Raw genomic sequence first — 24,204 nt, 5'->3', positions numbered from 1 at the left:
AAAGCAAACGATGGCATTAGTAAGTAGATGGTGTTTTTACTTTTATTTTAACTCTATTTACGATAAAAGCATAAACTCTATTTAAAAACCCTTTCCTGATTACTCTAAAGTATTTTTAAATTATATAGGACATTTTTGTTCCAGAAACTGAAACAATTTAGCAAAGTATACTGCCAAGATACGTAATAGTAGTTTACCTCTTACACACATCAAACCAAAGGGCCATGCTGCCCATCCACCCAACAGAGGACAGAAGGACACATTACAGGTCAGAGACACTCACGAACCCACAAATGTAGAGCACTATTGTTTAAAAAACATACCCTTCCTCCATTAAATAATGCAAAATTAGAATGAGGAGATTTTTTCGACGAGCTTCTGTTCGCATCTCATCCTGTGAATTAAGACAGAACTCTAGATCAAACGTAATATTCTCTTTATTGCTGTAAACAGCATCTAAATGTAGCCTGTGGAAACAAACAAATTAAGACAACAGCATGTAAGAACTGTAAAACAACTCACTGTTAATAAACAGAAGGGAAGTGGTTTTCAATGTAATTTTTCTTACACATTATCAGGGCTACTGGGTGGGTAGAAACCTTTTCCTAGAGAAGAGAAAATTACTTTCAGGTTGAAAAAAAAACAACTTACTTCCCTTACTATGGTTACAGATTTCCATCATGTTCGGGCTGCTGCGAATTTCAGGGTAGGACTCTTGCAGACCTCATGCACAGTGTCTCCAAGGGCTGTGCAAGGAAAGCTCATGCTGCAGCATGGCTATGTCCTTCCCTTGCAACTAGAAACCTGTTTTCTTACTGCTTGGAGAAGGTGGGATGGAGAACAGGTCTGGGATCTGCACCACTACACTACAAAGACCAGCTGTGCCACTGTTGGCATCTCCTATTTCATGGCCCTCAATATATAAACACAAGTGAAACACAGAGCACTTGAAGAATCAGTAGTTTGGGATAACACAAAACTTGCCCAATTTTAACACAGGAGTGACCAAAGTCAGGTCCCAACATGCAGAAACTTCAATATGGAGTCAGTCCCATGGATTTCTTCACACAGATTGGAGAACCCAAATTCATTCACAAATGGTTCAGCGATAAAAACAAGGCAGCATAAAACATCTTTGTCATCGTTCAGTGAACCTACATCTGCGGGAGCATGAAGCACAATATGAAGTAGAGCAAAAGGGGCAGTGGAAACAGAAATCTTGTAAGATACTGGAACAAAGCCTTACTCCGATGAAACATACCATATAAACTGAGTGTCTGCAGAGAAACCCTGAGATTTTAGGGTCATAACAGAGGTTTGCTACAAGGAAAGCTCTAGAAATCAGCATATTGACTTTGGTCTGACTCATTGGGATTTGAAGCTGGCACCACAGGAAAAGCAGGTATGGCCAAACCCACATTTAGGCAAATAAAGTATTTCCTTTCTCTTTTAGGATGCTGGCATTCAGCATTGGCAGTTGGACTCGATGATCCTTATAGCTCCCTTCCAACTTGAGATATTCTGTCATTCTATGATTACCTATGAGGACCCAGTGTGAGCAGGAAAGAGTGGCACTTAATCAGTGGATAAGGAAAGAGTAGTCGTTTCTGTTGCTTGCATAGCACCGATATATTCCTGATCACAGTAATGCAGACACGGACTCCCACTTCCAGCCCCAGTTTCCCTCCCTTCTACCCCAGTCGAACAGTGCCTGCATCCATCCCCAAGAAAACACCTAGCCCAAGTGTTAGGAACCTGCAGGTGACAAACCCACAAATCTTTGTCCTCTTCATACTGGAAACAGAGCCCCAGCGTCTGTAGCAGTGACTTCTGCTGCTCTCTGCCAGTGCCTGGCACACAAACAAGCCAAAGAATTACTACTAACCAAGGTTTATGTTTTTAAATCCCACAAGATGCCTAAAAGGAATATCCATACAGAAAGACAATTACCCTATCGTTGCTGGTCTCTTGGAAGGGAGCATCATTATAGTAAATCGCAGATACTGGAGAATCATTTATTCCTACAAGCAAAGGTGCTTTTGGGTGGTGCAATGTACTGCAAAACCAACTTACCTCTTTAGCGTGCCCTTCCATTGTCAGATTAGACCTACCTGCTCCCTCTGCTCGGTACACAGCAGTGGATATCATATAGCATTCTGCTGCTAACTTAAACACTTGAGATAAAACAATAGCTGATTGTGCTATTTTAAAACTAATACCTCTCCGTGTGTTTGCCAACCTGTGAAAAGTACTGGGTAGAGCAAGCAAAAGGTCTCCCAGTATAGCAGGTATTTTCTGGGATGTTTGCTTCAGACGTGGGGCCATCTAGTGACACAACTAAGAAAGGGCTCTGGGGTTTGCTTTTAACGTTTCCTGCGGGGTGAAAGTATATTTGTATTTCACTTATTAATAAAAAGATTGGTAGACTCTTCATTCTGGTTTCCTAGAGAGAAGAATCAAAGTGGGTGGGGAAAAGGGAAGAAACCATAGCCCACTTCTAGCCTTTACTACCTTTGATACCCTCCTGATAAAGTTACACAGCCGCTCTGTTTCCGAGTCCATAAGGAAGCTACTCTTTGCCTTTCAGTGGTGGTACAAAGATGATTTTTCCAAGCCATTTTAGGGAGAAAGAGTGCTGTGTGAATGCTTGGTAGATCAGTAACTCTTGAATGAAGTAAACTGGTTCCTGAGAGGTGCTGCAACAAGAAATGAACCAATTTTGAGAAGTGTCATGGGCAAAGAGAAAACACTGACACCCTGGGATGAAAGGATCTTTTCCTTCTTATTATTTTGAGGTGCTGGTGTTTGGAAAATAGATTTTGAATTGTGGACCTTTCACCATTTCTTCTGGATGATCTGAATCTTCCAAAACAGGCTTGGAGGTGCAAGAAGGAAGCTGGAGCTGTCACTTGCTGAGAGTCCCACCTCTACATTCTTCTAAATGCAACTGGTCCTGCTGTTTTATGCTGAGAAAAATTAACTGTTGTGTTTACCACATATCAAAAGGCAAGATCACAGCTACCTCTGAATATTTAAACACAGCATGAAAACACAGTGGTTGTCACAGAAGACAAACACATCAGGTGTTTCATGTTTGAGTATTTACAGTAATACTCTGATGAGAAAGGAATTGCATCTGCCTGATGAGCTGACAGGGCTCACAATCCATTCTTGGAACTTTCCTTGAAAAGAATTTGTATTCTGCTGTGTCTTCTGCTGCTGTTCATCCCACTAGGTTACTTCTGCTATCCCTAAAGGCATTTTAAGTTCTAGTAAAAATAGTGATGGGCAGCATCTCAAGTATTTCAAGCAGAGACTTACTTTGGGTATAGGATAACATTGTGTCTATGTCTGGGCAACCCACTTCAACCTTAACATAGCAATGTTCTTCTTGTTACGTTGACCAAGCAGAAGCAAAAGCGAACCTTTACATCAAAAAAGAGTCCCATCTAAAAATCAGAAGATAGTTTAGACTGAGAGGTTCATTCTGTCTTTATCTTGTGTTAATAGGAATGCAAAAAGCTATGATTAATTTGAGAAGTCAGACATCTGTCCAAAGAAAATTAACTAAGCCGTTAATCAGCAGATCAACTGACAGACTTGCATTAGATTGGATCTAAAAACCGAACAGATATTGAAATCTCTGATCCCAGTACTGCGAAGTTTCTATAAACAAAAATTGAGGACGTTTCAACATGTAACGGTTACCAAATCATAAACCTTGTGAGTCAGTGGTGCACAGACCATTGCTTTCTTGACTAACCCCCACAAAGCCACGTCTCCCTGCCTTTCACCAGTCGTCTTCTACCACATACCCTTTCCAAGAGGTAGGTGAACCTCTGCACGTGCCGGTGCCACCAGCAGCTTTAGCTGTCTACTTATCTGCCCACTCTGGTCTCCTTTCCTGAACTCCAGTTTATTCTCTAGGGACTGACCACCACTGCAAATACGTCCACAAAACAACGTGCCTGCCACAGTACAGACAGATACTAACACTGCCCGGGACTTCTGCTGCGCTTAGAGAGGAAATGGTAAATCTTACATGGCATGAGTACTTACGAGTGCAAAGTTACTTAAAATTCAGTTTAGCTTTATAGTGATTTAGCCTTTCTGTTTAATTAGTATTTAGAATTGCATGTTGTTTATAGCCACTGGTATTTCAATAGATGTTTAAGTGTTTAAAGTTTAATAAGCTTCCATTCTTAAAAGAACAAAAAATGTATGTAATTAAATTTTCAATTACTATAGGGGATTTGGGGGTCCATGCAATTAATAAAAGCTTAAGGCACTTAAGCGTGATCTTGTTTTAAAAACTAAATAGTTGAGCACTTAACTAATTAGCTCCAATGCTTATACTGTATTTTATTTATTTCTAGCTTAACAAAAGTGTGGTATATATTCCTTTCTTTGCAGCCATTTAAAATTAAACTCTATTAGAGTCATGCATCTTTAAATGCCACTGTTCGTTTAGTCATTTCCATACCTTTTACTAAAATGCATTTACAGTATAAATCAACCTAGTCTCTTGTGTAATTCCATCAAATTAATGGACCTACTAAAGATTAATTTAACCCCATAATGTTTCATTAGTATTTGACTCTATATTTCTGCATGAATATATTTGGTAGCATGAAGAAAAAAGTTAGAGAGTAAGTCATAGTCTGAGAAGCCCGGAAATAATAACTACACTGCTGTAACACTGTGCCCTTGTACGTCCAACTGGGGCAGTCGGTAAGATGGGTTCGGAGGGATCTGTGATCAGGAATTCAGACAAGAGGCAAGTGGTTAGCTCTGTAATCACACAGGGAAAGACCTTATCATAATATACATGCAGTGTCCCTTCCCTCTTTTGCCTTTGTGATCCCAGGATAGCTGCCAAGTATGGGGTTCCTCACAATCAAGCTGGCACCATGTGCCAGGAGAGAGAGAGTAGCTGAGGCACGATGGACTCACCCAGTTTTCCTCCTCCCTCCACCACCCTGTATCCCCACAGCTTTCCCCCTCCCCTAGCCCTTTGCATGTTATATTTGCAGCCTTGCAAGGCTTTTTACAAGGCTGATGTTCAATTATTGTTTGGCTTGCTGACAGTATTTTTTAAGAAACACAAGTAGAGAAGGGAAATGGTGAGTTTTAAACAATGTATAACTTGGCTGCCATTGAATAGAATTTCCCAGCACAAAGAAAAGGCCCTCTCTTCTCTCTCCCAAATTATACAAGCCTCTGCAAACAATAGAGTTGGCAAAGTTTCTCAAGAAGGATTACAAATAGCTTTCATAATTAAAGACATACAGCAAGCTCACCACAGAAGTTATGGCTGCCCTAGTAGTAACACTAGGATTCATCCAAGAGGTGTTACTTTTAAAATCTAAAGACATTTTATAATTTGAGTTTGGTGCACTGAAAACAGAAACCTTCTGATCTCTCCTCCCATTGCAGTAGTTACATGCCATCTTTCATTAATTCATGCTCCGATGCCAAGAGCCACTCACAAATCACTACTATCTCCCCCTTTTAACAGGAACATTGCTGAAGCCAGGTTTTACACTGCCAAGATTTCACTAATTTGAAGTGATATACATTATGAATACATAAAAATGAATGGACACAAAGTATGGTGAATGATTAAACAATACAAATTAAGGATGCTGAATTTACAAACTAATTAACAAGCATTAACTCTCCCACTCATTTGTATGAATTTGCAAAGTTCTACTGCAGTTTACAGTAACATTGCTTGTCAAGAGTGATTTACAGAACAAACATAGGAAATATTTAACAGTTAAAACCAGTGAAATGCCTCACAAAACAAATTTGATTGTAAGAGTCCACTGGGCAGCTGTGAACAGGCATAGAATTATAATGGATATAGGAATTTATATAGGAATTTACTTTTTTTAAACACTTTTTCCCAAAATTGCTAGAAAATAATAATTTCCGTTCTATAGAACAGATTAATGAAAAAATGCAATACAGATAAGGACAGGACTGGGGAACTAGGAATTCCAGTAATTATTTAGTGCTACAAATTAAAGATGTAGCAGCCTAACTTTTAGATACTGCATTGGAATACTGGAATTCAGAAAACAGAAATTAAGTATCAAGGCTCCCTCCACAGAAGTCAAGAACCTTACAGCAAGAATCAAAATATCCTCTTCGCAGCTTCAGGTTGTTCCTTAGTCACTGACTGGCTTAAAAAAAGCAGGCTCCAAACTTCTGCCCCTCTACAGAATATGAACACCTCTCTAGTCTGTAACCAAAATGTAAACTCTGATCTTCACATCCATTGTACCAAAAGGCTATGGAGAAGTCAGCTTACAAAGCAAACTAACCCAAACCCAGTGGTACAGCTCACAAGGAAGAGTTCTGGAGCTCCAGGTCCTATTCCCACAAATATTTCTGCAATTAGCAGTCAAAACCAGCCTTGGGACCAGGGCCACCCAAATCCCCATTGGTGAAGTTACAAATCGGACCCCTTTTCCTCCTGTCTTCCTTCTGCACATTAACACCATTTCAACACCACACCTTAGGGCACCATTCTCAGTGGTTGGGATCTGAATCCACTTTAAGGCTTAGAAATAGACTGGGCTGGAGGTTCCCATTTCTAGGTAAATATATAATCTACTAATCCAAGACATCGACATAACCTAAAACACAGTTCCAGAACCACTCCCAAAACTACTTTTTTGTGAGCAATCCCGTCCTATTCATGCACAGTGGGAACAGGGATTTGTGTATGCATTCACAGCACCCAACACCTTTGTGGGAAAGGTTTGTAGCAGTCCCGCAGTGCAGCCCTACAGTCTCTCTTACTCTAGTTGAATTTGACCAGCAGATGGAAGCAAAAGAACGGGTTAAGAAATTTAACAAAATCCTGCTGCTTCTGGGCTTCCTGGAGCTCGACCCATCCGTGGGATGGAGGCACACTTGGACAGAGGCACAGCGGGACCGTACAGCCCTAACTTACGAAAAAAGGAGCTGAGGGAGGAAGGAACACGGACCTGTCTCCTTTCGCTGTACTTGCTCCCGCCATGACCACGCAACGGACAGGGCCTGCGGGGAGCAAGGGGGCCTGCCCTGCCCTGAAGAGCGGACAGGATAAGAAGCACTTCCCTCCTGCAAAGCGAAGGGAAACGAGAAGGTGTGGGGGGGACCGTAGGAAGCCCCCACCTTTAAGGGGAACCAGGACCGCCGTCACACCGACGACCCCGAAGGCCCCCAGCCCTCCCCAGTCACAGCCTGCCTCGCCTCGGCCGCCATGTCACCTCCAGCTCCCCCCTCGCGCCTGCGCACTGCGCGCCGCTTCCCCCCGCGCATGCGCAGAAGTCCCCCCCCCCCCCGCGATTTCCATAGCAACGGGGACGCCCGGCCGCCCAGCCTGCCGGTTCTTACCGCTTCCCTCGCCTGGTAGGTGGTTCTCAGCGTTTGGCAGGAGAGCTCCATCGGGGCCGGCAGGGCGCCCGGCCACGGGCGGCTACCGCCCGCCGGGAAAGTCACAGCGAGCGCCCGGCCCCGCACCCGGCCGAGGCCAGCGGGAGCCGTGAGGGAGAGACCCGCCCTACCTCCCTCACGCAACCAATCGAGACGCCGAAGGGTGAAAGATTGCCCGGACAACTGTCCAATCACAAGTGGAGCAAGGGGGGCGTGGCCGTTTAAAGGATGGGCCAATCACGGTAGGGAGTAAGGCGGGGCTAGCACTAGTGCTGGCCAATCGCCGCTAGGCTTACTTGAGGGGCGCGATGGGGTAGTTTGTGGGGTTGTGAGGGGAGTGAGGGGGACGTGGAGCTGAGGGGCTGGAGACGGTCTGGACCAAGCTAAACCAAACCAAACCAAACCAAACCAACCCCCTGTTAAACATACCCAGCTCACCTAGACAGGTGAGGTGCGTCTGAGAAGAAAGCAGAGTGCAGTCTGCCCCTCGCATCAAGGATGGCCGTGGGCCTTAAAATGGAGGCCGCCAGCGTTCTGGCGCTGAGGGAAAGGCAGGGCTGTGAGAAGGGTCCTCTTCAGAGCACCCGAAAGCCGTCGTTAAAACGCGGCTGCCTGATTGCTGCAGCTCCTCGTGGGTTCGGGATGTGAATTACTAGCGGGGCGAGTTGTGCCTGTCGGATACTGCTTGGCTGCAGTCCAGCTGGAGGAGAACATTAAAAAAAGAAAAAAATCCCAGAAAATATATGAAAGAGAAGTTAGAGCATGCCAAAGGCTTGCTCAGCGACAGCCACAACAGGGCACAAAGCAGGACAGAAGAGGTCAGAGGGGTGAAGAACAATCGTCTGGAAACACCCTGTCTGCTGGTATGTGGGTGCTTCACAGCCAGGCAGCTGCAGGTGCAAGCTCTCCCCAAGTCCAGCCCACTGGAGACCAACAGCTACACAGTTCCATCAGCTGTTCTTGGACAGGGTAACTACCAGATTCTTCACATCCATGCCATGCTACGCTTGCTTAGCATCTCATCCTCAAAACCATGTTCTCCAGACATGCAGACCTTCCTCCAAACACTGCCTCCTCAGTATAATCGTCAATACCCCAGAAGGCCTTACCCTCTTTGTGCAACCCTGTTCCTACTCAAGAATGTTTCTCCAGCCCTTTTCTTAAACCTTCCCAATCCAGTATACGCCAACACAAGCTTTCTGTTCCCTTGAGCTCCCTTCACTAAGTATCTACAACTGCACATACCTCTCATAACCCTTCTCTCTCTTTCCTTTCTGTATGTCTTAATCTCAAGGATGTCCTAAGCAAAAACATGACTTCAGCATATGTTAACTGCTCAGTTAGTTGCACTGCAAATGTAATGTACTTTCATCCTGTTAAGCATGTAATTTAATACATACCTTTTGTATTAAATTTGTCGCATAAAACATAGAGTTTTCAAAATGGATCACATTAATGTTCCTGCATCCAACTTAGGTCCTCTCCTACAAGACTTTGTGTTTAATTTTGTGGCCTTAATGTGGTAGTAGAATAGGTAATGCGTTCATTTTCCATTATTGGGTGCTTCTGCTTTATGGCTCTGAAAGAGAAGTTCCTGTAATTGAAGTTAAGATTCAAGCCATCCCAATTAGGTTTCCAAGATCATGTCATTACTGCTGAGAGAATAGCCTGGGTTCTTGGCTTTGCTTGACTGGAGAGAGTTTTCTACCATGTCTCTTAAAGGGGTAGTGATATCTTAATGTGTAGTTTGCTACTGTTTTGATGGATAAAGAGAGAGAGTCTTCAATGCTCAGAACACAAACTTGAGGGTAATTTTCACCATATGTTTGTGAATTGATCTTTCAAACTGCCCTTGGAGACAATTGCACATCCACAGTCAGGGGGGCTGTGTTCAGGACAGCAAAATCCCCATGAAAGCTCAGGCTGGTAAATCTGCAAGGGCAGACTTCTGCAGCTGAACAGTGCTGGCTGGCAGGATCAACATGTCCCCAAGCAATTCAACAGCCTACAAAGAAGCCTTGCTAGGGCACTTATTATCTAGGTCTTACATTCAATAGACATCATTTAATAAAAATAATAATGGTCAGGTAAACAACTTCATAGCAATCATTTAAATATTTCCCCGCTGTGCTTATAACCAAAATATAGATATATCACCCTGGTATGTTAGGATAGGCAAGCAAAACTAATTAACTTGTATTTCATCATCAAAACTGATTGGAATATAAAAATAAAGAAGAACAAATCAGATTTCTAATTTACATTTTGCCTATATTATATATATATCTACTGAGTCTGACATTGCTTTAGTTAATATAACTTCACTGTATGTCTTGACATAACAGAAGATTATTTCCTATCTAAGCTCTGTTTTGTCAATTAGCTGCACAGAAAGTGCAGATACAAAGCACCCACATGTACAATTTCTTTCCAATAAACAGAGTAAGTATCCAACTCAGAACATCTTGTCTTGTAATCAGAGCCTTTATTTTATGGGTAGCAGAGCAATTAAGGGGGCCTGTGAAACTCTGTGCTTTGACAGTTCTAGACCTAACACAAGAGGGGTGTAGGCACTGAGCACCACCCCATTACATTTTTGCCATCCACTTTGTCTAGTACTACATTAAAAAATAAATGGTTATGGAGTAGGAAAGATGATGGAGAAGCCTCAGGCTGGCCTCATAAAGTTCTTCCCTTTAAACACAGCACACTCAAAAAAACCCAAATCTACCTTTGACCCAATCATCTCAGACCTCCCCAATCCTATCACTGCTTGTAATTCATATTCAGTTGTCTATTAGCAGCTGGTTAAGCAGCACAGGAGGAGTTTGTTGAGGTGTAATGCTGATAAGTGTAATTGCTGCAATGCTGGGAGCAGCTGTAGGGTGGGGTTTTTTTTGTTGTTTTGTTTTTAACTGTCTGCAGTGTGTTTGTGGGAGGTAGGGAGAGTTTATTTAGATGATCAGATGTCCCAATTTCAGTAGGTAACATAGCTGTGGGAAGAGTCAGTGCTTGTATGGACATACCGTGCATAGTCCTAGAAAGATTCCTAGAGAATGTTGAAGCCCAGATGATTTTGTTTTTTGTTTTTTTTTTTCCTAACAAGCCTAACTCAATTTAGGGGGCAGGATGCTTGGCAGCTATAGGCTCCCTTCCTACCCTAATTAGAACCTGTTGGGAAAACAAACTAATTGCTGCGGTGATATCCTATCAGATGGGAGTGCAGACTGGTTGCCTTGAAGAAGGGCAGGTTGTCTGCTTCTCTGATGGCTAGTGCTGGGCCTAGTTTTAAAGCTTTTATAGCAAAATCAGAAAGGACTCAAGGGGAGAATGTGGGAAATGCTTTAGGAGCTGCAGTAGGGTGTTGTGAGAGGAGAAAGAGGGGAAGGAAGAAGCATCAGAAGTGGAGGTACAAGAAGAAGCATCAGAAATATCAGAAGCTGGAAGAATGTCTGACACTTGAGGTAGGTGTCTTAAAAGTTTGGTGGAAAAAGAAACATTGGAAAGGTTGAGACTGGTAAGTTACTAAGGTGGCCTGGTATCTGGGGAGTGTAAGTCTGGAGTTGATGTGTGTGTGGAGTTTTGAAAAACCAGCAGGATTTTGAAGAACTAGAGCAAAAGGGGAGACTTATTCTAGTTACTGGAAAAAACAGAGGAGGGAGATTTGAGAGGAAACTTGGTGTGGAGATAAGATAATGGAGTGGGAGAGAATAGGCCTGTGCCCTATGCTTTTGCAGAGTAGGGACCTAGGAAAAAGCTTGAGGAGGACCAGAAGTATGGAGTACTTGTTTTTTCAAGGGTATGGCCCCAGTGATGAGTGGGAGAGAGGTTGTGAGGGAAAGCTGGGGGAAAACAAAATATGATGAAGAGAAGAACTCTAAGGAACTTTTTTTTTTTCTTCAAGCAAAAAATTAAGATAACCTAATATGTGAACTCTTATTATCTTATGCTTGTGAGGTGTTAAAACACAAACTATAATCAGTTTGCTCTTATCCCAGTGGATATCGGGGATGAGACGAATGGGAAGGTTGAAAGATGTGGTTATGAAGTGAGAGGTGAGTGTACATGGGAAAAGAAATGCCCGGCTCAGATGCAAGCTTGAACATTGATGTCTTTCCCGGTGTATTTGAAGGAAGAAACATGTGAGGGTGTGCTGAAAGAAGAAGAGAGAAGGCTTTGGTCTGGCGTGTGCTGGTGTGTGCTTTAATGATCTAAGAGATCCTAACCTGCAGCTTGTCCCTTTAGTCTGGTATTCAATTGCAGGGAACAAGAAATGTTTGATGGACTTGGGAGTTGAACTCGTGCAGCAGACAGCACGCTTTATTCGGCTGCAAATTCCTGGTTTTGACTAACAAAGGGGGTTTGAAATTAATAAAGTCCTTATGTTTGAATCTCCAAGGAAATGACTGCTGTAAGACCAAGCACAGAACCAGTTTATGCAGAGAAGGACTAGCTATCTGTGGTTACGGTTAAAAACTTCAGCAGAACTAAGGGTTTGTCTTGGACTAGCTGATAGTAAATGAATAGGAAAGCCTGCCTTCCTATAATTGCAAAATTACCACTAATAATGTTAATTATTGAGTTCCTGTGTGTCCAGATCTTGTAGTGATATTGCATGACCAGAGCCAGTCAGTACGGTGGGCAGCAGTACCCTCTACAAAAGCTTTGCTATTTGTTCCCAAAATTGTCTGCCGGTATTCCTCCTAGCAGAGCTTGCTGCCTGTCTCTTGGCCCATTAAGAAGCTCCCGGTGTAGTATACTCGCATTTGTTCTGAGATCTAACGCTTGTAGTTACTGCTCCCAATCTGTCAATCATGCAAAAACTGCTGCCTTTTGGTTAATATGGGCGAATATATTTTGTTCTTCAGACCTTTTTTTCCCCCAGTGTCTCTCTTCTACTTCTTGTTTGGGTCGGTTTGGCTGCTTGCCTGTTTGTTGGCTCAGTCTTTGCTTTTTTTATTGCAATAAATCGGTTGTTTGGTTTAACGGCCCAGTTGCCAATGAAACTGAATATTGTGACTAGGTAATTATTGTGACTAGATAATGATCTCTGGCTGCTTTTGAAAATAATATTCTCAGCTGCACCTCGATGTTTATTTTTCTGTAAATGTCTCAACATTTCCCTTACAGCAGGAAACCCATTATCCAGTTTTGAAGCTTACTGCCAGTGACATTTTCGCTTCATTTTTTATTAATAAAATGTGTCACATCATCATTATAACACAAATTATGAGAATGTTCTTGATTAGATGGATAAAAACTAAGAAAGCTATAAAATCAGAGCGCACGTCCAACCCTTCCCTTCTTACTACGCTCCCATCGCAAGGCTGGATTATTTGCTGCTCTTCCTTCTTTGTGAACAGAACAAATCTGTTTAACCGCTGAGCGAGCGTGTCCTCCGGCGGTGTTCGCTCTGGAGAGAAGGGAGAAAAGGGGCAGCCCCCGGCGAGGATACGATCCCCCCTCCTCTCCCCGGAGCTCCGGGCCTGAGGAGCTGCCTCCTTCCCCAACCGCCCCGCACCTTCGGGCCCGCTAGGGACCCCCGAGCGTCGCGGAGGGGCCCGCCTCGGTCAGGGGCCGCTACCGCCGGGTCTCTACCGAAAAAAAAAAAAAAAAAAAAAAAAAAAAAAAAAGCTGGGGTTTTTTTGTTTTTTTTTTTCCCCTCAGGGCCGCCCCGGGCGGAGTAGGCGGCCCCCGGGAGGCGGCCCCTCCCGCTCCCCCCACACACCGCCGGAGCCGCCCTCCCCCGTCACGTGCCGGGGGCGCGCACGGGGTGCACGATGGTGGCGGCGGCGGCGGGGCCCGGCGACGGCGGCGGCGGCGGCAGCAGCAGAAGCAGCAGCAGCGGGTAGAAAATGGCGGATTTCGAGGAGCTGCGGGTGAGGAGGAGGGAGTAGAAGCGGCCGGGGTGGGGGGGGGGGGGGAGACGCGGGCCAAGATGTCGCCCGGTCGTTGCCGCGGCGGGGACGGACACCCTCGCTTATCCCTCCCCCGGCTTTTCCTCACGGGGAGCCCCCGCTGCGCCCCTCGGTGCTTTGCCGGTGTAGGGGCGGGGGGGAGCACAGCCGTCAGCGCCTTTCGCTGAGGCAGCAGCCCCTAACGGCCGCCCGGAAACCACCGGGGCCCCGCGGCCGCCAGCGCCTTCCCCGGGTGGGGGAGAAAGCGGGGCCGCCCTGAATCGCGATCGGGGGCGATGGCGGGGGGGGGGGTCTTGCCTGAGGAAAACCCTCCCTGTCACTTCCCCGGGTCGGGGAGGCCGCTTCTCATCTCCGCCGTGTGGGTTGTCGTCTCGGTGGGGTTCCCCCCCCCGTCCTCGTCAGCCTCCCCCGACATCTTAAAAGCCGTTTCGGTTGTTTCGAGCGGGGCGAGAAGCCGGGCCCCGGCCCGGTGCCGGTGGCTCGTATGGCGCCTGGAGGGGCTCCGGGCCCAGCGCCGTGGTGCCCTTCCTGCGAACTGAAGGGAGAAATGCCGAATAATTCCTGAATTTCTGAAAATGCTAAGAGCTAGTGGATTTTTGGAAATCCATTAACGGCTTTCTAACCGGGAAAACTCCGCCTGTGAAGCGTGAAATCCAGTGTTTCTTTTCAGACCTGTTTTATCTTCGGTTGAATGTCTTTTGCATTGCACTTGTGGACTTTCTGTAGCAGATTTTTCGGTAGGGGGGTGGCCTTTCGTATTTTAAGGTGTGTACACAAAGAGCTGACTACATCGTTTCTATTTTTCCTTACGTTTCTTGAACAATCTGTGAATATCTTTGTTCGGAAGGAGAATGTTGTCCTTCTGCAGCATCCACACCTGCAGAAGTGCTGCCGAGGGAATACTACGTGCACACTGAACCCTCCCGACCTAGACTTCCCTACAGAAGGAGTAAAAGTCAGTTCAATAGGAACTGCTGTGAGTTCAGCTTTAGTGTAGAGAAAGGTCTGATGGCTGAACTGACTGTAGTCTGACCAACAGTGGCAAATATGCTGCAATTGCCAGATAATTTCCTACACTAAGGCTTCTTCCAGCACTAACACTGCCTGGGTTGAAGTGGCTGTGGTATAGCTGAGGAGCTTGGCTATAAAAATCTCATGGAAAGAACTGAGTTTCTTTATTTGAGGACAACAGTGCTCTATCTCAGTCTTAGGTTTAAGAAGGGTTGACTTATTTTTTCCTGCATTAAACCTTGTTTGTTTGGGTTTTTAACTTGTTTATGTTTACATGTTTTCTCATTTAGTGTCCTCACTCATTTTCAGCCCTCTTTCCAAGGCCTGTCAAAGGGTGTAGCTATGTAGGTGGCTAAACCCCTGGTGTAAACTTTGTAGCAGAGATACTCTGCTTTGTGTAGCTCCTCTTCTCCAGGTTTGAGCTGGAGCTGTGATCTGCATTTTCCAAAGTGTGATAATCGGCTATCTAGATATGCATAAGTATTGATAGTTTCTGGGAGCTGGGTACCTAAATACCTTTGAAATTATATATGTACCTGAGTTCCTTGCCGAAAGTAACACAGGAAGTATGGAGGAAAAAGGGAACTGGGTTTCAGGCCAACTACAGGACTGCCCTTTCATCACTCAAAAGAATAGGTATCAGTAGTTAAAAAAATACTGGTCTGAAGAAATGTCTTTTAATGTTCCCATTTATCTTATTTGTAAGCTGGAGTGCCTGTGAAATGAATCCATTAGCTTGGAGCTTCTCTAAATGTTCAACATCCAGCTGATAATAATTCATGGTCCATTTTGGGAAAGCTCTAGATATTTTTTTTTTTTTGGAAGAGAATATAGTAGACTGCCTCATGTCTTCAAGGCATTTACTGCCATTTTTCTTTTTTTAAGAGAATACATTTGAATGTGTCTGCTTGAATACCACACACTTGGTTTGCAGGTTTAAGTTCTCCCCCCCACTTTTTTTTTTCCAGACAACCAATTCTTCTTGCTTTTGGCCAAAGAGAGAGAGAGAGAGAGAGACACCCCCCCACCCCCACCCCCCACCCCCCCCAACCAGATTTTGTGAATTGACCTTTAGGAATGATCTTAAACTGCTGCTTTATAGATTAACATATGGGACGTTTTTATGTTAGTATTGTTTGCTGCTCTCTTGTTGATTGCAATTTCCTGTGGTATGTGATCTCTACCTGCCTTATAAAAGGCCACTAGGGCAATTTGGAGAGTTGAATTTATTTTAGTAAATCGTTAAGAACTGACTAAAGGCAGGAGGTCAGAGTTCTCTCAAATCCTGTTTTTGAGGGAAGCATGGAAGGGCAGCATTTTTCTATTCTCAGGGCAAAGGATCATTTTAATATTTGTTAGTACCATCCCTGCTGTCCTCTGGATGTTCAGAGTAAAAGTTCTGGGGAGCGATGACCAAAGGGTTATAACTGAGAGGCTGTAGTGAAAGAAGACAAAGAAACTCAAAAGAACCTGCTGTTACATCATGCCTTTTGGAAATCTTTGGTTTTGTTAAAGGATTTGGAAGCAGCTGTAACCACAGTCACTACTTTTCAAGGTATTGGTGAAAATGTCTGGTATAAGGCTTACCCTTCCAGACCTTAAGATTAGCCATTAATTAATTAGTAATGTTTATTGAATTCTGTAGGTTACCATTTTCTGGAATATGAGGGAGCTGCTGAGACGATGTGGTGAGCACAACTGTATCTTTCTTGTATGTTGAGGTACGGTTTCCAGACCTGCTGTTCACAGATGTGTGTTTAAACATGGCTCATACCTTTATCCATAATCCTTATTCACGAGCAGCCCGATGAATGTCAAAGGGATTACACAGGCATAGACAGACATGGAGCAGAAGTCAGCAGTCTGGTGTGGAGGCCAGAGATGGCATGTGAATGCATTTTTGAACAGAATTGGCCCGGGAGTGGGGAACTACAGCTCCTTCTGAGAGCCATCTGTGAGAAAACGATTCCAGCTCCCAACAAATTCTGAACTCGCTGAGATTTGGCTTGAAGCTACTGTTTGCATCCCAGCAAAATACTGCAGATAAGAGGATCAGTTATATATTATTACTTAGAGAGAAAGAACATCTCTTGGGTCCCCTAAGTTTCTGCTGGCATCCTGACTCTAATTTGGAAACTTAATACAGAGTGCATGCTATCCTTGAAACATTGCAGATCCCTAGTTTAGAAGATAGCAGCTTCAGTCTCATAATTTGTATTTAATTGGGTTTTGAAGTAATGTGTTAGTTTCATCTTTATGGAAAAGAAAAAAAAAAACCAAACCTCTTTATAGGCAAATGAATATGCCTGTGCCAAAACTAATTTGTGTGACACTAGGGATCAGTTTCATGGCCATTGTGGGGAAAAAAACCCTCACTTTACTGAGAAGAGATTGAAGTGTGCTCATACATCCTATGTGGAAGGGGAGACTACACAAAATTTACTGGAAAATCGGGTTTTATAAATGCTGAAGGTCAGTCCCCTTTTAATTTTTGCTCTTGCACACCCAGTATGGAAGTCATGCGACTCAAATGTGAGGAGCAATATTATTCGGATACCATCTTAAAACACAGAAATCGAAGTCTCATTCTTGTATGTATTGGATCTCTTGTTCATACCAGCCTTGGTGTCTTTCCACTCCTCTTGCTTTATTTTTCCAGTCTGAATGGACAGTGTTTGCCTGTTTACCAGGTGAAGCAGTGCTTAGTGCTAAATTGTTAGCCAAGAAGAAAATACTGAGAGCTATTTTCACATGTCCTTTTCAAGCTCACTGCCAAGCACACTGTTGTCCTCTGTTTTATTTTAGCTGTGTTAATAACATTGTATTGTAAATGCTGACCAGTTCGGGGCGTTTGATGTAGAAATCAAATTCCACATGTTGATCTGGGGTAAACTTAAAATGGGGGGCAGAGTAGATGTTGAGAAGTTTCTGTTTGAGATGTAGTGATCTTTAGGTTGCAGTTAACATTGAGTGTATTAAATAAGATAACCTCTGATAAAATACTGTTAATAACCTATGATAATACTGTTAATCTTGTATCTGTACGTAATTTCCCTGTTCTTCCTAGATGCGTAGTCACTTTTTCAGACCAGTGAGGCTTATTGTTGTACCTTAAAAGTTTGTTGTACCTAGAATAATTAACAATTAATGATTGTGCTGAGATACGGTGATGGGGGAGAGGAGGGAGATAATGTAGTTTATGGTACTTAAAAAATGAGGCTGCAATTAAATGGGTCAAGCTTTGTTTTGAGCGTTTTACATGAAGTGAATGCAGGTATTTGATTTGGGATTTTCACTGTTATATTAAGTGCATGCAACTTTGAAGACTAATGCCTAATTTAGGAGCCAGGCTAGAGTTAGTCCAAAGAAAAATCCCCATAATACTGAGGACCTGATGGTCATGCTGTTTGCACCAACTGTTGTGTTCTTCAGAGCTGCTCTTACTGTGCTGTACTACTTCTACAGATTTAACTACGGACATCTCCATTCTTTCCCAGGACTTGCAGGTTTTTATCTATAGTTGCATCAGTTTCCAGAATACATTTATATTTGTGTTTAGGGTCAGCATAGAAGTCTTCAACCATCCCAAGACACGAGTTGCTCTTTCTTACTGGTATTATACATTTCTAGGCCGCTGTAACTCAGCATGTATGCAAATTTATTGCAAAAGATGTCACAAATGTGCTTCTCTGCTGTGAGTGTCCAGAAAAGGGCTTAAGCTCAGGAGTGAGGATTTGTGGGGTTGGTCCTTGGTGCATTCCTTCCCTATATAGCCTTCAGACACTTCAGAAAACATCTGGAAGCCAGTGGGGCTGAAGCGGAGCTCTTAGGTGGAGACTCACTAGAGCTTTTGTGTCTACCTGGATTGCTTCTGCAGGTTCAGCTGTAGGGCTCACTACCTGAGCAGTTGCAGTTGCCCTAGAAGCTTCAGTTGCTGGTGCTTATTGTAGACCTATGTCAAGAATTTAACAGGGATTTGTGGTTACCTTTCATTCATATATGTAAGTACAATGACCGTTAAAATTGCAGGTAGCTTTGGCAGGGGGAGCGTGGAGAATCATGTACCTTTTGTTTGAGAGAAATGTTTGATCCCTTATTTTGTTCTGAAACATGTCTGCCCTTAATTTCAGCGGTGTGTCAGCATTTCCTGGACTCCTTAATATCATCATCCCTGTGAAATGAATGCCATTCCAGATACACCTACGGCTTAATGCTTCAGAACAGTATTTCTGCTTATGAATCATGGTTGCTATAGTTTAACAATCGGAAACAAAAAACCCTGTGAAACTTCTTATGACCTTCAAGTATGAATTTCAAGGGAAAAAATGTTTCTGGAATATAAAAGTACTTGAATTATCCAGTCTGATTTCCTTCCTTAAAGTTCTGTCAAACTACTCTTTGTGTTCATGGGGAAACATTAAAAATAAAATGGCTTTGGTCTTCAGTGTTAAAGCTTTTTATTGGGCTGTGTAGCTGTAAAGAACTTCTCTTAAGAGAAAATTGATGGCATTTACATGACACAACTTGAATGTCTAATCTTAATTCAGTGATGTGAAAAGCATGTTAATAGCTAGGCTGCAGTCTTCTGCAATACTGCTGGAACCCCAAAAGAAAATAGCTTGGTAGGGTTTGTTGGAACTAATATCTGTCTTGCACCATGGTTATAAATGCTCCTAAGCATATGTTATGCCTCCATAAAACCTTGTTGATTGTAATGAGTGTCCACTTTGATACATCTGTAAATGGAGTAATAAGCTAAAACGTGTAGATCAGACTAGCTGTGTCTTCATGCACGTGGTTGTTGTTGCCTTAAAGGGAATGTAGAATCAGCTTTAGGGGGAAAATGTTGCAAAAACCATTGTTTAATTACTTCCAGTAAAACTCACTTTTGCAAGGCTTCTTTCAAAACCATATGTAAGATTTTTGTGTTGATGGACAAAACTGTGTATTTTTTTTTTGTATTCCCAAGCATTTTTAATAGAGGCGTCAATTTAAAATCTTGCTGACTATGGTATTGAAGCCAGCCTGTGTGTTCTAAATGAAATCCATCTTGTAACAAAATGCTAGTTTGTGGAATTTCTGAATAAAATGTTAGCTGTTTCAAGGCATGATTGACTGCGCATTTCACCTTGATTAACTTGCAGGAATGCACAGAAGGCAGCAGGCAGGGTAATAGACAGTATTTTGCAATACATGCTGTTTCCTTAATCTCAGTGTAAAGGATTATTTTTATTCATTTGCATTCTGATTATGGAATCCAGAATCATGCTTACTGCCTGCATCTGAAATAAAGGAACTGACATTGCTATCAAGCTTATGCAACTATCTATGGAAGCACGCAACATGTAGTTCTCAGTAAATTCTTGAATATCAGTATTATCTTTTAACACAATTTTTCTTTTATGTGGCATGACTATAAAGCTGTTATGGTACTTCAAGCTATTTTTTATGAGTACTGAAACACTTTATTTTCTTCACCATTTGACTGTGAGACTAAGGAAAAGTAGTGGTGGAATGCTGGGTGGAAACTAACCTTCTCCAGCAGCTTGCAAACTGGATAGAGTTCTGTCTCCTCTCCTCTCCCCTTTTCTTGTATCATTTTGCTGTTGAGAGAAGTTGCTGGGATGAAATTAAGATGATATCTGCTGTTGGTCTTCTCTTCAGAAGTTAGGGTGAGCCACTCGATGCCTCATGTGACGCTGCTTTCACTGGCAATTGCATCCATGGTGCATTTATAGATGGGGTGTTGGGGGAATACCAGTTTGAGGACTGCTGGGTTAACTCCCTGATAGCTACTTGATAGAAGCATCACCATACCCAGATTGGCTGTTTGGAAATGTTGAAATTCAATATCTGAAATAAGTTAACCTCATCTTCTCAACAATGAGGAAAGGGTATGCCTGATAAGAGTACTACCATAGTATTTTACACGGTTGTTTTGATATGCACAAATAACGTGGCCCTTGAAAAGGCAGGTCCTGGCTGCTTGCTCCTGCCATCCTGTAATGGCACAAGAGGGATCTGGACAGGCTGGATCGATGGGCCAAGGCCAATTGTGTGAGGTTCAACAAGGCTCAGTGCCAGGTCCTGAACTTGGGTCGCAACAACCCCACGCAGCGCTACAGGCTTGGGGCAGAGTGGCTGGAAAGCTGCCTGGTGGAAAAGGACCTGGGGGTGCTGGTCGACAGCCGGCTGAGTATGAGCCAGCAGTGTGCCCAGGTGGCCAAGAAGGCCAACGGCATCCTGGCTTGTGTCAGAAATGGTGTGGCCAGCAGGACTAGGGCAGCGATCGTTCCCCTGTACTTGGCGCTGGTGAGGCCGCACCTCGAATCCTGTGTTCGGTTTTGGGTCCCTCACTACAAGACAGACCTTGAGGTGCTGGAGCGTGTCCAGAGAAGGGCAACGAAGCTGGTGAAGGGTCTGGAGCACAAGTCTTATGAGGAGTGGCTGAGGGAACTGGGGTTGTTCAGCCCGGAGAAAAGGAGGCTGAGGGGAGACCTCATTGCCCTCTACAACTACCTGAAAGGAGGTTGGGGTTGGTCTCTTCTCCCAAATAACAAGCAATAGGACAATAGTAAACGGCCTCAAGTTGTGCCAGGGGAGGTTTAGATGGGATATTAGGAAAGATTTCTTCACTTAGAGCAGTCTGCCCAGGGAAGTTGTTGAGTCACCATCCCTGGAGGTATTTAAAAGACGTGTAGATGTGGTGCTTAGGGACGTGGTTTAGTGGTGGACTTGGCAGTGCTAGGTTAATGGTTGGACTTGATGATCTTAAACGTCTTTTCCAACCTAAATGATTGTATGATTCAAAGCTCAGTTTTCATCTGGCTTAGTTCCCTGATCTGTCTTACTGTAAAAACAATTTTCTCAACATTAAGGAGAGAATAGGGAGCAAGTGGCTAGGGGCGCAGGGGGAGTTCAGACTTTTTTTTTTTTGTGGCTGACTGCATGGTTGTAGCATAGTTGTGTTAAAACTTCAGCTGAGATGAGATCTATGTTAGAATACATGGGTATAAACTCTGTAACTGTATAGTAAGGATTAGGGAAGGTAAACCCAGAACATTTTGTTTTGAGTTGTATCCCTTCTGAAATTAATGCCCAAAGCTTTAAATGTTGTGTATTGGACTACTATTTAAAAGTCAACAATACACTTCTGAACTGTTATTTTTAAAAATATCTTTTATGATCCCAGATGTCTACTACTTCATACCTTCTGTCAGGGCCTTCATCTGCCAGTCCTTGAGTCTGGAGTTGGTATGGTACAGCAGTACAGATTAAAGTCAGATGTTCTTTCATCTTTAAAACTTAACCTCCTTGTTATGGTGGAAGACTCCCACAGAAATAGGAAGGAAGTTGCTTAGAAGATTCTGGACAATTTTATATCTCTGAAAAGAGAGCTTGCTCACAAAAATGTGAGATGATGTGCCTATGCTAAGTTACTTGTTTGTAGTAATGGGGGGGGGGAAGATTGCTTCCTCTTGCATAGTGGGCTCTTTTATTTCTTGATTTGTTTTTTTTTTTTTTCCAATGAGAATCTATTTATGAACTTCCTAGTTCAATCCTCAGAGTCTTCCACAACTAACTCTGATAACCAAGTAAATAGTATTATTTCCTTTGAAGAGATCTTTGTGTCCCACAATACCAGAAGGTGATAAGAGAAGGACACAAAGTTTTCTGTGATGTTTTAGAAGAATCAATTATGTTGGTTAAACAGTTTGTTAGTATGATATAATGTAGCTTTTTAGAAGGTGTCCACCTTGCTGTGCCATTCTTTCAAGAGTGAATCCTGGTGTGCCTGTCTCTGTTCATGCATGCATTTAACATGCTGCCCAAAATAAAGGACGCTTCTGCATAGTTTATTCTGAACTGAAACACTTCCTTATTTTATTTCTTAAAATGTGTTGGAAGACAGGTGATAATACTGATTTGTCTGGGGTTTTTTTGTTGTTGTTTTTGTTTTGTTTGCTGCTTTCATGAAGTGAGACACATACATTGTTTTAGAGTTTATGCTTCTGCCTGTGAATTTAAGACAGCACTGCATGGGTTTTATTAAGGTTTTGTTATTGCTGTTGTTTGAGTGTGGAAACAATTAGAAGTCTTTGAAATTAACAACACAACCAAATTCAACCTTCATCCTGGACACTTTGTTTCTTCGTTTTAAACAAACTATACTCTTGTGTCAGGTAAGGGTATGGGTAGTACCCAAGATAACAAGTGCGAAACTAGAATGATGGAAGTTCAGATGGTTTACCATCTTCCTCAGAAACGCCTGCTTGCGGTACTGTTGGTTCACCTGTGCTTATCTCCCTTTTCTTTCTAGAATATGGTATCAAGTTTTCGTGTTTCTGAACTACAAGTGTTGTTGGGGTTTGCTGGACGTAATAAAAGCGGGCGGAAACATGACCTCCTGATGAGGGCACTGCACTTACTGAAGAGCGGCTGCAGCCCAGCAGTTCAGATAAAAATCAGAGAACTCTATAGGCGTCGGTACCCAAGGACGATTGAAGGACTCTCGGACTTATCAGCTATAAAACCCGCAGTTTTCAATTTAGACAGTAGTTCCTCTCCTGTTGAGCCTGACCTGGCTGTTGCTGGCATTCACCCGCTCCCTTCTACATCGGTTACGCCTCAGTCTCCTTCCTCGCCTGTCAGTTCTGTGCTCCTCCAAGACACTAAGCCCCACTTTGAGATGCAGCAGCCATCCCCTCCGATTCCACCTGTTCATCCCGATGTTCAACTGAAAAGCCTACCTTTTTACGATGTGCTCGATGTGCTCATAAAACCTACAAGTCTAGGTAAGTATTTAATAGCTCTGCAGGTTGCTTAATTTGTGAAATAGGCGTTGCTTATGACAGTACTAAGTCCAGACTTAAATGGCTTTTTGCAGCTGGGGAAAAGTGGAAACTCCCTTACCTTCTCATTTCTACCCTTGCCCTGTCTTCACCACTTGTTCCCAGAAGTGCCGAGCCATGCTTCAGAAAATAGTGTTCTCTTTTGTAAATGTTATATGATTAAAGATCTTTGTCTTTTGAATATTAAATAATAGAGTAGAATAGTTCAGTTGTAAGGTACCTGCAATGATCATCTAACTGCCTGACTACTTCAGGGCTGACCAAAAGTTAGAGTAATAGTGAAGGGCATTGTCCAAGTGCCTCTTAAACACTGACAGGCTTGGGGTGTTGACTGCTTCTCTAGAAAGCCTGTTCCAGTGTTTGACCACCCTCTTGCTAAATAAATGTTTCCTAATGTCTAGTTTGAATGTCCACTTTCGGCTGAAAGATTTGGACCTGAAATCTCTGCCTGGTGCAAGTGAGAAACACATCTGTCAGGGCCAACAGGAAAAGGATTTCAGGGTCAGTAATTAGTAAGTTGCAACAATGTAAAGAGAACAAGTTCACTGGCTTGTTAGTTTAAGCCTACCTCACCACAACAATTCTGTGGGTTCTGACATCTGGCACTGAAATAGATACTTTGTGCAGCAAAGTTCAGTGTTGTACTCAGATTTGTGAAGGTTTCTCAGTTTACCCATTGTTGCCACAGTGTATGTTAAAATGTAGATTGGACCTTTGTCTTCGGAATAACCTGAAATCTCAGTTTAGCTTCCTCAAACACCTCACTCTTAAACATACTAAATTATTTGGAAATACGTTGTTTTCTGTCTTGAAATTCAACCTGTCTTGCCTTACATGGTAGAATAAGTTCCCTAACTATTTAGTAATATTGTTTAGAAAAACTTAAGCATTTTGCAAGCTGTTTGCATTCTCTTAAACATTTTAGTTTCTTAACTGAGAATAGAGTCGTTTAGGCTGTGACTTGTACCTCATTGAGGCATAGACTGATCATTGGT

General features: G+C 43.1%; 2 protein-coding genes across 22 annotated transcripts in view; one reads left to right on the top strand and one right to left on the bottom strand.

Moving 5' to 3' along the window:
• KATNAL2 (katanin catalytic subunit A1 like 2) overlaps positions 1–7,559 on the bottom strand; it is a 31,275-nt gene extending 23,716 nt beyond the window's left edge. For 2 of the 9 annotated variants that reach the window (XM_030003944.1, XM_030003945.1), the window contains exons 1-2: positions 7,390–7,559; positions 324–394 (exon numbers count right to left, since the gene is read on the bottom strand). In XM_030003944.1, coding sequence (XP_029859804.1) covers positions 324–394; positions 7,390–7,440 — 122 coding nt within the window. In that variant the 5' untranslated portion in view covers positions 7,441–7,559. The other 7 variants (XM_030003947.2, XM_030003949.2, XM_030003948.2 and 4 more) reach the window with 7 other exon arrangements.
• Positions 7,560–13,164: 5,605 nt separating this feature from the next.
• The window catches only part of PIAS2 (protein inhibitor of activated STAT 2), a 34,095-nt gene continuing 23,055 nt past the window's right edge, over positions 13,165–24,204 (top strand). For all 13 annotated transcript variants that reach the window (XR_005931671.1, XR_003922064.1, XR_003922065.2 and 10 more), the window contains exons 1-2: positions 13,165–13,307; positions 22,678–23,152. Coding sequence is in view for 6 of the 13 variants with exons in the window: in XM_030005419.2 (XP_029861279.1) it covers positions 13,284–13,307; positions 22,678–23,152 (499 nt within the window). In the remaining 7 variants the exon portion in view is untranslated. The remainder of the gene's footprint in view (positions 13,308–22,677; positions 23,153–24,204) is intronic.

The sequence above is a fragment of the Aquila chrysaetos genome, chromosome Z (genome assembly GCF_900496995.4).
Source record: "Aquila chrysaetos chrysaetos chromosome Z, bAquChr1.4, whole genome shotgun sequence".
NCBI classification, from domain to species: Eukaryota; Metazoa; Chordata; class Aves; order Accipitriformes; family Accipitridae; genus Aquila; species Aquila chrysaetos.
This window is presented reverse-complemented; position numbering and strand designations above follow the sequence as displayed.